Here is a 13,194-nt window from a genome sequence, read left to right on the forward strand (position 1 = left end):
TATCTAGAGAGTCGATGTAGTCCTGGTAAGATATAAAGTCGAGAGAACAAGTTGAATATGATGCCACCAATGACAACGGGTTCATTCAAAGAGGAACGACGTTGAAACCTCCACTTTGAATCACTTGATTCGAACCTAATTCCAGCAGAATGATAAATCCTTCATTGCGATATGCATGTAATACATATGGACACTGCACAGAGACACAAAGCAGCACAGTTCCCTAAGATCATATCTCGCTAAGCAAGATCACACCGAGAATAACATATCCTAAACTATCCTATCCAGAACCTTACAAAGAAGCCCTAATGAATCCTTCCAAACCACCATTCACCCATAATTCTTGTACACTTCTACCTACTTTAGCTGCAGGATATACTTTTTCACCTTTATCAGTCGTTACTGTTACTTTACCTCTTCTGGTATCAACTTTGATCTTCCATCCTTCAGGTACTACAGTTAATTTGCCATCTTTTCCACCTTTTCCTCTTACACCTTCTTTAGCAAATCGTTCAGTCATGTCCTTGATCAGAGTTGGAGATTCTATCAATATCAATCCGTTATTTATGGAATTCCTCTTGAATATATCACCGAAAGATCCACATATCACCAAAGGTATTCCGGCGTTCTTGATTGCTGTTGCAGCTTGTTCTCGGGATGATCCAGTACCGAAATTGTATCCCGATAATAATATAGCACCAGGTCGAGTCGACGATGATGATGATGAAGATGAAGAAGAGGATTCTGTTGAAAGAGTATTTCGAATTTCCCTTGCAGTAGCTGCAAATGTTGGATCGTAGTTTTCTATAATTTAGATACCAGGTTAGCGGACATCTTTCGTTGCAGAGAAGCCAAGTCGATAGAAAAGCAGCTCACCCATTACGACTTCCGCCTGTCTTTCTGGTGTGATATCATCTTGATAAGTGTATTTACCTGGATACATACCATCCGTAGTCAAGTTATCTTGAGGAGCGAAAAGTAACGGACCTTCAAAGTATTCTGGGAAACCATCGAGTAAAGGTTCTAATGAAGCTTCATCTACTTCTGTTGCGGAAGTGGATTCTGTGTTTTCTTCTATTATCGATATTGTTGGTTTATCGTATTTGGGTAGAGAGTTTAAGTCTAGAGAATCAGGACCACAGATGTAACCTTTTGCAGCCGATGCAGCTACAACAGCAGGAGAAGCTAAATAAGCTATAGCTTCAGGTGAACCCATTCTACCTTTATAATTTCTGTTCGTTGCACTTATACCAACTTCACCTTTTTCTAATAATCCAACACCTAGTCCGATACATGGCCCACATCCAGCAGGTAAAGTTTTAGCTCCAGCATCAATCAGAACCTGCCAATCACCTGAGGATTCAGCATCTTCTTGTACTCTACTTGATGCTGCTGCTATATAAAATTCGACCCCGGAAGCGATCTTCTTTCTTCTCAACACTTCCGCTGCAGATGCGATATCGGATGCTCTGGAATTGGTACATGACACGAGATAAGCTTTATTGATCTTGATATTATCTTGAACCAGTTTAGGTAAGGCGGTAGCTACTTTGACTGAGTTTGGTCCAGAGACGTAAGGCACTAAAGTTGAAAGATCAAGTGATAATCTAGACGCGTAATGAGCTCCATCATCGGCGGTAGGTCTGTTGGTCAAAGCGTCTTGTAAACGATCTGGATTCAATCGAGGATGAGGTTTTGTTTCATTGACTGGGTCTGAAGGTTCAGGGAAAGGTGCCATGGAAGAAGAACCAGGTTGGGTCAAAAATCTTCTTAATTCATTCTTTTTGAATATTCCTTGATACCACTCTTCTAATTTGTTATCGATGGGGAAAACACCTGCTACAGCTCCCCATTCCGTTGTCATATTGGCAATAGTCAGCCTTTCATCAATCGATAAATGTTCTATCCCAGATCCGGTGAATTCGATAGCAGCGTTGAGAACTTCATCATTATTGAATAAACCGGCAAGAGCGACAATGACATCTTTACCTGTTACTCCGGGTGATAATTTCCCGTCGAGTGAGACTGAAACTACTCTAGGTATTTGCCACCAGAATTTACCAGTCGCCCAGATACCTCTAAAACATTTTAACAGAAAGATAGTAAGTAACGATCCGATTCACTTTTATCTAAACACACGTTTGGCGAGAAAGGAAGAAGAAGAAAATGTATGACTCGAGAAGGCCAAGGAGGTGAACTCACGCAGCGTCAGTTCTAACGATAGCAGTACCTAAACAGCCTACACCACCATAGTGATTTGAATGACTATCACTTGCCACAACCATTTTACCAGGCCAAGCGTAACCTTCTTCAACGATAATTTGATGGCCTATACCTCTTCCCGCAGGATAAAAATCAACACCGTGTTGTTTTGCGAAAGCTTCAATTTTCTTGTATTTATTTTGATTCGTCTCTGATTTATTTTGAACATCATGATCTAATGTGAATACTGGTTGTCTAGGATTATCAAGTTTTGAGCACGATAAAGAAAGGAATTTAGATATCACAGGTCCTGTATTATCGTGTGTCATACTGTATGATATGATATCCCCCAAGTCACGTTGTCAGCAATGTGAAGTTTTCTCTCCGCACTTGTATATTCGATTATGTTGAGAGAACTCACACATGCTCTGGCTTGATCATAACATAATCACCTGCTCTGACTTTTGTACCTTGAGGTAGATCAACCGCATATTTCTGTACGATTTTTTCTATGACAGTCTGAGGGTTGGATACGGTGGCGTAAAAACGTCCGTTCTGTCGAGCATGTATGAATGCTATTCTTTGAGGACCTAATTGACCTAATCGAGGTAAGAACACCATGTTCGTTCAATATCCGCTCGAATCAATACAGATGGAAGACGAATTGGAAGTGGATGTGAATAGCAAAAAAAGAGTTATGAAAGTGCAATTCATTGATTTTTCGGATATCAGGTTTTCAACTTTTTTTTTTGGGATTTCAGAAATTCTCGAGTCCAATCATCAACTCGCTTTTACAACGAACATCCTCTGATCATTCACTTCATCATTCCAAACTGAACTTTTTGATATCATTAGTTGCACTCATATCATGTCGCTTCCTGATAGATCAGTTGAAGCTGGACCAAGTCGAGTCAGACCATCTACCCCGAAAAGAAGGGTGCATATGGTTTCGAGTTCAAATACACCTCTCACTCCGGCTCAAGATGAAGAAGGTGATAATCCCCGAACAGATTTGACTTGTTCTTCTTCCGTCATCAGTGCGGTCCCCGGAGCTGCTAATGGAGCTGGTCCCAGTCAAGGCGATGGAGAAGGTGACGAAGATGGTGATGAAGAGAGAATGGATATCAAATTGATACAAAGTTTCGCAGAGTACGTTAATACACCTTCTATCAAACGTCAAACCTATCCTGTATCATCTGTCCACGTAAACGAAGTGACGCTAATCGCACTGTCGAATGATTATAGCAAAATCCAACATTTACCTTCATCATCAGATTCAACCGATCAAACATCTCGAAGTAAAATAACAATACCTAGACGTGGTGAAAAAGATTTCGAACCATTATCTGAAACTGTCAATTTACAGGAAATGATGTTACAGAAATCTCGTGAAGCTTTGTTTAACGCTTTAGTGGGTGTAAGAGGTGGTCACAGGTTAGTCAACTCTTCATTGTTTTACAAAAGATCATTTCAGCGGGCAGCTTGGAAAACAAAGAGCATTGCTAATCTGAAAGGTTTCCCTCATTGTTGCATCTTCAGCAAAGCAATCTCTCACGCAATCATGACACCTTCCAATCCTTTTCCAAGAGTAAAAATAGTCCATGGACATTTGTTCGATACTATAGGAATGTCAGTAAGGACTCCTACCCCTTCTACTTCAACTTCCAATGGCGAGAAAGGAAAAGGTAAAAGCCAATTACAATTATTACCTGAAGAAGCTTTATATTTGTTGGAAAGAGGTACTTTACAAATTTGGTTATCTAATGATCTCACTGTTGAACAATTGGAAAACGGTTTTGGTGAATGGTCAGAGGAAGAGTATGGTATTAAAGGTGCTATTGAATTAAGTGTAAGAGATGGATTTGCTGCTTTCATAGGTAGAGAAGGATTAACTTGGGAGAGGTATCAAGTGAGTCTGAATCCCGAGTTCTCGATTCGTGCCAGATATGAGAATATCTGAGCGTTCAGTATCTGGTTTGGATATTCGACTCATTTTATGAGAGGGAGGGGATTACAGATATTCTTCTAGTAACGTTGAAAGCTGATACGAATAATGACTTGTAGGCATACGCATATTTGAAGAGATTGGGTTATACAGTATATCGATCAAGACAATTCATACCTTCTGAATTCCTCATTGACTCATCATCTACCAACATATCCAAATCAGATGTAAATATGAATGAACAATTTCCTGGTGAAGCCCCATTCCGAACGTGGTGGTTAAATATCCCAGGATGGATTAAAACTTTTTTATCATACATTAAAAGAAATATTGGAGGTTTAGCTAGGAAAGTTGGTAATGTTGGTTTATGGACTGATGGAAGGTTTAATGGAACTTTATTAAATGATTGGAAAGGTGATACGTACCGTAAGTGATTCATCGTACCTTCTACTCCGCATCCTATCAGAAAAAAAATAGAAATTAGGATAACATGGAAATCTTCAATAACTGACTTGGATACATATTGTACAGAATCAATATTCAAACATCTTCGAATCATACCTCAAGGACATTCTCAATCACTTCCTCTTAGACCTAAACCTGAAGCCACAGAATTAGCTTATGATCCATTAAAACATAATCCATATTTACCATTTTATCATATTTGGAAACCTTCCGCCCCATTCACTAAAAGAGGTTGGGATAAAGGTAGTCATCAAGGTTTGATTGATTGTCCTCCGAGTTATTACGCCGCTGTAGTAGAGTGAGTTCGATTTCTTCCCGTCTACTTCTTGTCCAGCTATATTCATGTCTTTTCCTCCCTTCAAAGTAAAAAAGGGCTTCTTTTCCGATAACGTTCAGGACAGCCCGCAGGTCATAGACAGTAGCTTAAAATACTGATTATATACCTCTGATGTAGATCAAGAAATACACCTCTACCTACAATCCATCAATTAGATGAGATATTCAATTCACTACCTGATGAACCAAAAGGTCCAATTAAGAAAGTTGGTCCACAATATATTCGACCACCTAGACCACCGAGACCTTCTCAGAACTCCCAAAATCAACAACAAGGAGGGCAAAACACCTCATCGAAATCGACTTCATATCTATATTCTTTCCTCCATACAATCGGATTAGACAAGTACATCAGCTCACCCTCGAAGGATAAGAGACCTGGATCACAAACTCCTTACGTCAATATCCCCGCTATAAGAAATGGTGATAGAGCTTTCATAGTTGCTGTTAATGATAGTGGTAATACAGGTTGGATAAGATTCGGTAGATCAGGTTTCGCAGAATTTGCACCAATCTAAACTTATATCCAACACGGTGAAAATCACATAGGATCCTATGTCTATCATGAATCAATTAAATTCATAAGTGGAGTAGATCATTGATGCACTACATGAAGTAGCGGGTATAATATAAATGCAAGATATACAACACTTTTCGCCGGGAGAATGAGTAAATGACTGCTGATTATGATAAGAAAAAGAACAACGAGAACACCGCCGAGAATCCACTATCTCTTCCCTCACGTCCTATCCCATTGCGCTTCGTGACTTGGCTCACGCTAATCCTGTGTACAAGGTCTACCAAAACGCCTCTTTCTCGAACCTATCTAACTGAGTGACAGCGACTGCCACTTCTTTCTGTCTAGCTGTTCTTCGGTAGAAAATAGGACAATCTGCCGAAGTACAAATGACATCCTATGGTATGATCAAAACAGTGTCAGCTCGACCGCAACAATTTTCATCTGACCAATAGCAGCGAATCCGAAACGCTGGCTTACCTGATGTAACGATCCTTGACACCGTTGACATTGAGTCCACAATCTCGCAAAATCGATTTGTAGAGATGAGGTTTGGACCACTTGCTTTTGATATAATTCAGGTAATTTAGGTCTACAATTGACACATACTGCTCCGTCTGTAGCACGCAACAAATCTTAGCATCATTACTCTTCTACTTCATGGTAAACGACTAGATAGAGACCTACCTTTATTACTTCTCAAAGGAGTTTTGCATCCTAAACAGGTAACTGTTTTGACTGCAAATTTCATTAATCCTCCTATTGTAGGGGTAGCGATCTGGATAGTTCTTGTATGATCTCCTGCCACTGCGCATAGTCCCCGATGATCAGCACGTAAGTTTTCGCATACCGATAACCGTGAACTGATACCTTATGACTCACATAAACTGTTGGCTTTTTCTCCTAAAATAGGTTCGAAAATCCTCATGAGAGGTTTTGACAGTTGATTTTCCAAGTAATATCTCGTATCTATGGGAACGTTATGTTCTAGGACATACAATGGATCTTCAGACTTCTCATATGCAGCTGCACCTTTGACTCCCTTGATGATCACGTAAGCTACTCGATCACCTAACGATGGAGCGGAACCTGCACAGAGGAATATTTGTCAGCTTGCTGGGGATTAAGATTCGAAAAATTGCCGATAGCTGACCTGCGTCTCGCTTTCTCATCCTTTCCGCTAATTCTACGTGAGCTTGCTTTGCTGCATAGTCTGCCTTCGCCAGAGCTTTCGTGATCACCAGCTGAGACATATCGACCTTATTTTGCAGCAGATCTGAGATTGTCTGCTTGACGTATCTACGCATCTTGAGTTAGCTTTTTTTCGATGGTTGCCAGTGTCAGAAAAGTAGCTTACTCTTCAGCTCCTTTCACGTCCCGATCAATAAGCATCTTAAATAAGCAAGTCTCAATGACAGTTGAAACAAGTCGGCAATTATCTCTTCGGACGGTCTACGACATGAATGTTAGCACGTAATCGTCAAGCCAATGTGAACTGCCAATTCACCTCAATCCCCTTGGTGTCCATCTTGTCGTATTTTTCAGGTTTAGTCCAATATAATCCAGCATATCTCTTCTTACTAATAAGCAGATATGGGAAATATACTTTTTCGAATTCCAACTTGATTGGTTTGATGAATTTGCCTGACACTAACTCGGCGGCTTCGGCACCTAAATCAAGTAGTCAGCAAGTTTGCAATAAATTGCCAGAAGATTGAGCCTTAATACAGGTTGACAGGAAGGACATACCCAATCTCATTGCGGTTTCTAGATCTGGACAGCCAAATTTGACCATCACAGAATCTGTATCACCATAAATAACTTTGGCATCATGATCGTAACCTTTCTCAATACAATATTGAGATTCAACTTCCACCTTTGTGGCTTCAATCATTTGTCTTCCGTAGGCTGTGGTACTTGACGAAATGGCCAAACAAGGGAGTTTACCGACTGTTGCACCAGTAAACCCATAGACTGAGTTTGCACTAATCTATAGTCAAGAAGGTCATTAACAAATAGCCCTTCTCAGGTAGATAATTTGGTTGCTATTAACTTACCTTCAATGCCAATTGTCGACCGTCTAACACAGCGCGTTTGAAAGGGTCTTTTTCCACTTTCAAATCTTGCTTAGCCTTTTTACGAGCGCCTAACAGATTCTCCAAGATGATTGGAAGCAGTCCTTTACGTTTATTTGTCGTGGCGAAATAATCTGAACCGAAATTTCGTTAGTGCTTTACCCTCATGCGACCAGTGCGACTCATCGTCGCTCACCATTATTAGGGGTATGGACGTAATCTTTTCCTTCAACCAATTTTAATCTTTCTATAGTTGCTTTATCCAGTAGAGTAGTGTAACACAGATTATGAGCCATCATAATTGATGGATATAGCGAAGCGAAATCCAATGTAGCGATAGGAACATCATAATAACCTTTCGTAGGTTCGATAACAGTTGCACCTTCGTATTGTTCATCTGATCCTTCACTTCTCATTGCTGGAATTATGTATCCTGCCTCGCCAGCACTCCGATACAGTTGCGAGATAACTTTGATTTGTTGTCCTCTTGAAAGTAGATAATTGAATGGTACACCCGTCACACGTGCCATCTCAGTGTAATTGACGAAACACATCAACTTGTCCATCAATCTTTGTGGAAGGTATGCATCCTATGACAATTTGTCAGCTAAGATGAAATCGGAAGTTTGAGTCGATTTTGAAGCTGACCTTCAGACAGTACACCGCTAGCCTTCTTCTCGAGTCAGCGGTACCGTTTTGGAGCTCCGTAATGATGGAATGATGTACATCCTCTTTCTGCTCTCCCAAGAACTGAGCACAAACAGCGTTAAGAGTATAACTTCGGAGCTTGTAATCTCTTTGCATGACTTGAAGGATATCAAGCTGAAGACGACCGTCAATATTGACAGCTTTCGAGTCCCGTTGACCGTATGCTTTTGAGGAGAAATGGGTATCCTTCACTTCGGATCTTATACCTATGAACATCCGCGAATCAGTCAAGCGAGATACATCCGGATGATCGTTTTAGTACTCACCTAGCATTCGACCGAGGAAGGCAAACTCAGGTACTTTCAAGGCTTTCGCTCGATCTAATAGATATGGTAGATCGAAATTGACAATGTTGTAACCGATAATCATATCGGGATCTACAGTCTCGACGAATTTCCTCCACTCTATCAATAATTGTTTTTCATCTCGAAATTCAAGTACTTGAGATCCAACGATATGTGCACAAGTGTTCAACGTGAAAACATTCCGAATGAAAGGTTTCGTTTCACCTATCAAATACTTTGGTCAGCTGAGAATATCCACCGTTGTGAGACAGCAAACATGCCTTGCCTTGTAACCATGGCTGCTATTTGAATGACAGGATCTATTTGCGCTTCGGGGAAGATACCTTTTCTACCCGCACATTCAATATCGAATGATAAGACTCTTAGCGGCGCGATCTTGAGCCAATCTCCTTCAGGCGCATGCGATAACAGGTCTTTATAACTACGAAAGTATCAGCTATGAAAGGAAGTTGTGTTGTCAGGTGATTGACTTACTCGCATGATACCTCGATTTGACACCTTGACCTCTTATCTTTTCCCTCCAATAGCTCATATCTCCCTCCTTTGATTTCAACCCAATTCATGCCAACGACCTAGAGAATATGTCAGCATTCTTGCACAGGTCAGCCTCAACTCGTTAGCTCACCTTGGTATCAATCATGAACCTCAAGGAATAAGCGATATTACTCTCATACGTCAGAAGTTCAGTATCGAACAAGCCATTGAAATCTATTTGACCTCTTTCAAAGGCACGTGGAGACACCGAAAAGATATCATCAGCATGACTGAGCCTTCCAAAGAAGAGCATAAGAATACTCATCTTTTACTTTCGATATATTCTTAGGATCAGCACAAGTGATTTTGATGAACGGGACACTCTCATCTCCTCTGTAGCCCCATAGTGACCTTCGATTGAAGATCGCAGTATTCGTCACACATAATCCGAAAGAAGAGAACATTTGCTATGTAGGATTCAGCTTCGCCGGTCATGCAACGATGGCCAAATTGACTTACGTTGATCTTATCTTTTAGAGGTTCTAGATCCTTATTCAGGAATCCTTGGGGTGCAGCAACGTAAAAGTAAGGCTTGAACCCATGCACATGTGCCAACACGGAATTCCCCATTTGGTTTACACCGAAAAGACGTATCGTAGGTCCATGTTTCGGATCTGTCGCTTCTTCAAGTTCTATCTGCTGAAATGCTACATCACACACAATTGTATCAGTTGTTATGTAGTAGGCTGGCACAGCGACTGACTGACCTATAGAATCGGTTTTGACATTGAGGTGAGGGGCGGCGGGTCTTGGCCATGCTGATGATGTCTCGATGCTATCTATAGGTTATGTGGTTTGTCAGCTATATCCTGAATTTCAGTAGTGGTCAAGATTCCTAGCTTACCTCCCGAGCTTTCCTCTTCAGCTTCTAGTTGTTCTAGTACAGCAGAAAAACTCTCTTGCTTTGCCAGTGATGGTTGACCATGACCGTTGATCGGCTCGAGCTTTCGTTTCTTGTTGGTCGGCTCGACCATCATGTGATCTTGTTTGTGGTTTTATTTCTGCTGTTCCCGCTCTTCGGTCTGCTGGGCGCAGTTGCACTTGTACAGTAATGGCTGGTGATACTGGTGAGAAAGAATGAAGGATGACAAATCTGGAAGGTCAAAAATCAAGAGATGATGAGTTAATCGCGTCTCTTTCTCTTCGACCAACTACACTCACCATATAAATAATAATTACGAGTATAATTAATATTCAAGCCTCCACCAGCGCGTGGCATGAAAGATAAAGAAACCACCTGCGAAGGCCCGTCTGGCACGCCTAAGAACTAGCCATTTTAATCAGGTCTCTCGGATAGGCGCAGCGAAGATCGCATCCGGTTATTTGTCGTCGAGTATTTAACCGGTAAACAATCGACAGAAATAACAAAAAAGACAGCTTGTTATGGCCCAGAAATGTCTTACCGCAATCAATTGGAATCTCTTCCATCTACTCTGTTCATTGATATATATCTTGATAGTGTCTGTATATTCTTACGGTGTTCATAATCAAAGAGTGGACGACAGATCGCTATCTATCTAGACGAATATCTCGCGTGATTCCTATTTCGATCGTGACGATAGCTGTTCACAATGTCTGTTAGAACCTCACTTCCTCTCCGTCGACTTACGACGAGACGATCATGTATCGCCCAGGCGCGAAGGGGTATGGCTGCTGTACGATCATCCTCAGGACGTAAGTCATGTCAGCCGTCTCGTCGATGACAACCCATGTGCGCTCAGCTGACTGCCTGTCTGCAACTACAAATGTAGCTGTCAACTTCGGCTTGGACGATGATCAACGTGGAATACAAGGTAAGCTGTGTACCTGCGATCCGATAAGCGTAGGAGCTCATAACAAGATATCTATGTCATTGCAGAACTAGCTCAGTCATTCACCAGAGATAAGATCATACCTGTTGCTGCAGAGTATGATCGATCGATGGTAAGTCTTTTCTTACCAGCATAGCTATATCATCGTTGATCGCTTGAATTGTGGCGGTAGGCATATCCTTGGCCGATCCTGAAAGAAGCTCATTCATTAGGATTACTGAATACTCATATTCCAGAAGCAGTAAGTAGCTCAGCTTGCTGTGAAGAAGACTCGTGAGGTGAAGCTGATTTGATGGTGATATAGTATGGTGGACCAGAACTTGGTTTACTTGAATGTGCATTAGTTTCCGAATCGTTGTCGTATGGATGTTCAGGGATTCAGACTGCCATGGAAGGTCAGATTCAGATCTTCGAAAACAAGAACCAAGATAAGCAGCTGATTTTGGTGAATTTGATTGCAGCGAATGGACTAGCGGAAGCACCGTTGATTGTCGCTGCTTCCCATGAGACCAAAATGAAATATCTAGGAAGGATGACCGAAGAACCTTTAATGGCAGCATATTGCGTTACTGAACCTGGAGCAGGAAGTGATGTCGCTGGAATCAAGACTAAAGCAGAGAAGAAGGGTGATAAGTGGGTTTTGAATGGAAGTAAGATGTGGTAAGTCCCTGTGTTCAGCAATGTCTAATATACATCGCTGATCTGTGCTGTCAATATAGGATGTAAGTGACGAAGCATCTCCAATCGGAACTTCGAACAGTATGAGGATCTAGCTGATTTGGATCTTACAGTACGAATGCAGGTCATGCCAACTGGTTTGTAAGTTGCTTCAAGCCAAAATGTGCGATAACACCGTTAACATCCCGTGTAATATTAGTTCGTTCTTGCTGTGACAGATCCTTCCGCCCCACCGAGTAAAGGTATGACAGGTTTTGTAGTCGATGCCGATTCCGAAGGCATAATCATAGGTAAAAAGGAAATCAACATGGGTGAGCGCAGACTGAACTAGAATATGCATGTCATCGGTAGGGTGAATGCTGACAACCTCGTCTACCTCAGGCCAACGGTGTTCAGACACGCGGATGGTAACATTTCAAGATGTTGTTATACCTGAAGAGAACGTGCTGGGTAAAGCAGGAGAAGGATTCAAGAGTAAGTATGAACTCAACTCCTCTGTGATCATTTCGACTGTTGCCTGTGAGCTGATGTCCACGTTGGATGTAGTTGCGATGAAAGCATTCGATATTACTCGTCCTCTCGTTGCAGCTGCCGCTGTAGGTCTAGCCCAGAGAGCTTTGGAGGAAGCTACCAGATACGCTCAAGAACGAAAGGTATGCTATCAGATGTCTTCATAAGGCTATGACCGAAACCCTTCAGCTGATTTGTGGGTTTTCGGATTTATAGACAATGGGACAACCTATCATCAACCATCAAGGCGTAGCTTTCATGTTGGCTGATATGGCTATTGGAGCAGAAGCTGCCAGAGGTTTGGTTTGGAGATCGGCTTGGGCGAAAGATTGCGGTGAAAGGAATAGTTCGTTCCCCCAGCTTCTTGAGCCCAAGTTGCGAGTAATGAAGCTGATAGACTCTTGATAGCTTTCTACGCTTCGATGGCTAAAGCTTTCGCAAGTAAGACAGCTGTCGAGAATGCAAACTTAGGTGTACAAGGTTAGTATATCTAGACTTGATGATAGATAGGATATACCCGCTGATCGTGACGTTGGATAGTTTACGGTGGAGCGGGATTCAATACTGAGATGCCAATGGAAAAGCTATACAGGTGAGCTTCTGGCACTTCTGAGACATCATAGTCCGCAAGCTGACACGCTTAATTTGATAGAGATGCCAAGATCTATGAACTTTGTAAGCATACATACTGTATACAAATGAATGTGCCGGTGATATGAAAAGCTGACGTTCGCCATCTCGCTTGCCTCAAATCAGACGAGGGTGAGCATTCAAGTATAAAGTTTGGCGTGGATCGCACAGTCCAGCTGACAATTGCTCTCATAGGTACTTCTCAAATTCAACGGTTGATAGTCTCCAGAAATCTCAGTGCACTCTATCCTGCATGATTTGATGACACGTAAGTGCTTCGGTTCGTGTAGAGCGTTTTGGATTTGTTAGATATCTTCAGTTGTAGCTTTGTTGTTTCGGCGACTATATGCATTTTGTTCTTGTACTTTCATTATGTATGTCAAACAAGAACTAATACAAAACATCGAATCATGATATGGAAAGTAAGTGTGTGTGTATTTAAATAATCCTCGCGTTTCGTGTTTCTCTCCGTCATATC

The 13,194-nt window shown here is 41.6% G+C and overlaps 4 protein-coding genes across 4 annotated transcripts; 2 read left to right on the forward strand and 2 right to left on the reverse strand.

The window, feature by feature from the left end:
• Positions 1–292: 292 nt before the first annotated feature.
• Positions 293–2,823, reverse strand: IL334_000785 (homoaconitase, mitochondrial; the record flags this gene model as incomplete). The annotated part of the gene is made up of 4 exons (XM_062932549.1): positions 293–804; positions 877–2,078; positions 2,203–2,532; positions 2,624–2,823. The coding sequence occupies 4 exons, from the start codon at positions 2,821–2,823 to the stop codon at positions 293–295; spliced, it is 2,244 nt and encodes a 747-aa protein (XP_062788600.1).
• A 247-nt stretch (positions 2,824–3,070) lies between these two features.
• On the forward strand, positions 3,071–5,466 carry IL334_000786 (uncharacterized protein; the record flags this gene model as incomplete). Its single annotated transcript, XM_062932550.1, has 6 exons — positions 3,071–3,351; positions 3,448–3,636; positions 3,742–4,111; positions 4,267–4,573; positions 4,679–4,910; positions 5,067–5,466. The coding sequence occupies 6 exons, from the start codon at positions 3,071–3,073 to the stop codon at positions 5,464–5,466; spliced, it is 1,779 nt and encodes a 592-aa protein (XP_062788601.1).
• Positions 5,467–5,745: 279 nt separating this feature from the next.
• Positions 5,746–10,064, reverse strand: IL334_000787 (uncharacterized protein; the record flags this gene model as incomplete). The annotated part of the gene is made up of 19 exons (XM_062932551.1): positions 5,746–5,862; positions 5,946–6,082; positions 6,153–6,272; positions 6,348–6,554; positions 6,619–6,764; positions 6,823–6,917; positions 6,973–7,136; positions 7,215–7,455; positions 7,523–7,674; positions 7,737–8,130; positions 8,189–8,454; positions 8,515–8,757; positions 8,814–8,974; positions 9,028–9,125; positions 9,179–9,272; positions 9,349–9,494; positions 9,547–9,734; positions 9,795–9,866; positions 9,932–10,064. The coding sequence occupies 19 exons, from the start codon at positions 10,062–10,064 to the stop codon at positions 5,746–5,748; spliced, it is 3,174 nt and encodes a 1,057-aa protein (XP_062788602.1).
• A 594-nt stretch (positions 10,065–10,658) lies between these two features.
• IL334_000788 (uncharacterized protein) lies at positions 10,659–12,973 on the forward strand (the record flags this gene model as incomplete). The annotated part of the gene is made up of 16 exons (XM_062932552.1): positions 10,659–10,761; positions 10,839–10,880; positions 10,946–11,010; positions 11,071–11,139; positions 11,203–11,293; positions 11,360–11,558; positions 11,690–11,717; positions 11,776–11,887; positions 11,958–12,050; positions 12,123–12,229; positions 12,303–12,432; positions 12,495–12,566; positions 12,627–12,678; positions 12,739–12,761; positions 12,843–12,848; positions 12,912–12,973. 16 exons carry the CDS (start codon positions 10,659–10,661, stop codon positions 12,971–12,973), a joined length of 1,254 nt encoding a protein of 417 aa, XP_062788603.1.
• Positions 12,974–13,194: the final 221 nt, after the last annotated feature.

This window comes from Kwoniella shivajii, chromosome 1 (genome assembly GCF_035658355.1).
Source record: "Kwoniella shivajii chromosome 1, complete sequence".
In the NCBI taxonomy this organism is placed as follows: Eukaryota; Fungi; Basidiomycota; class Tremellomycetes; order Tremellales; family Cryptococcaceae; genus Kwoniella; species Kwoniella shivajii.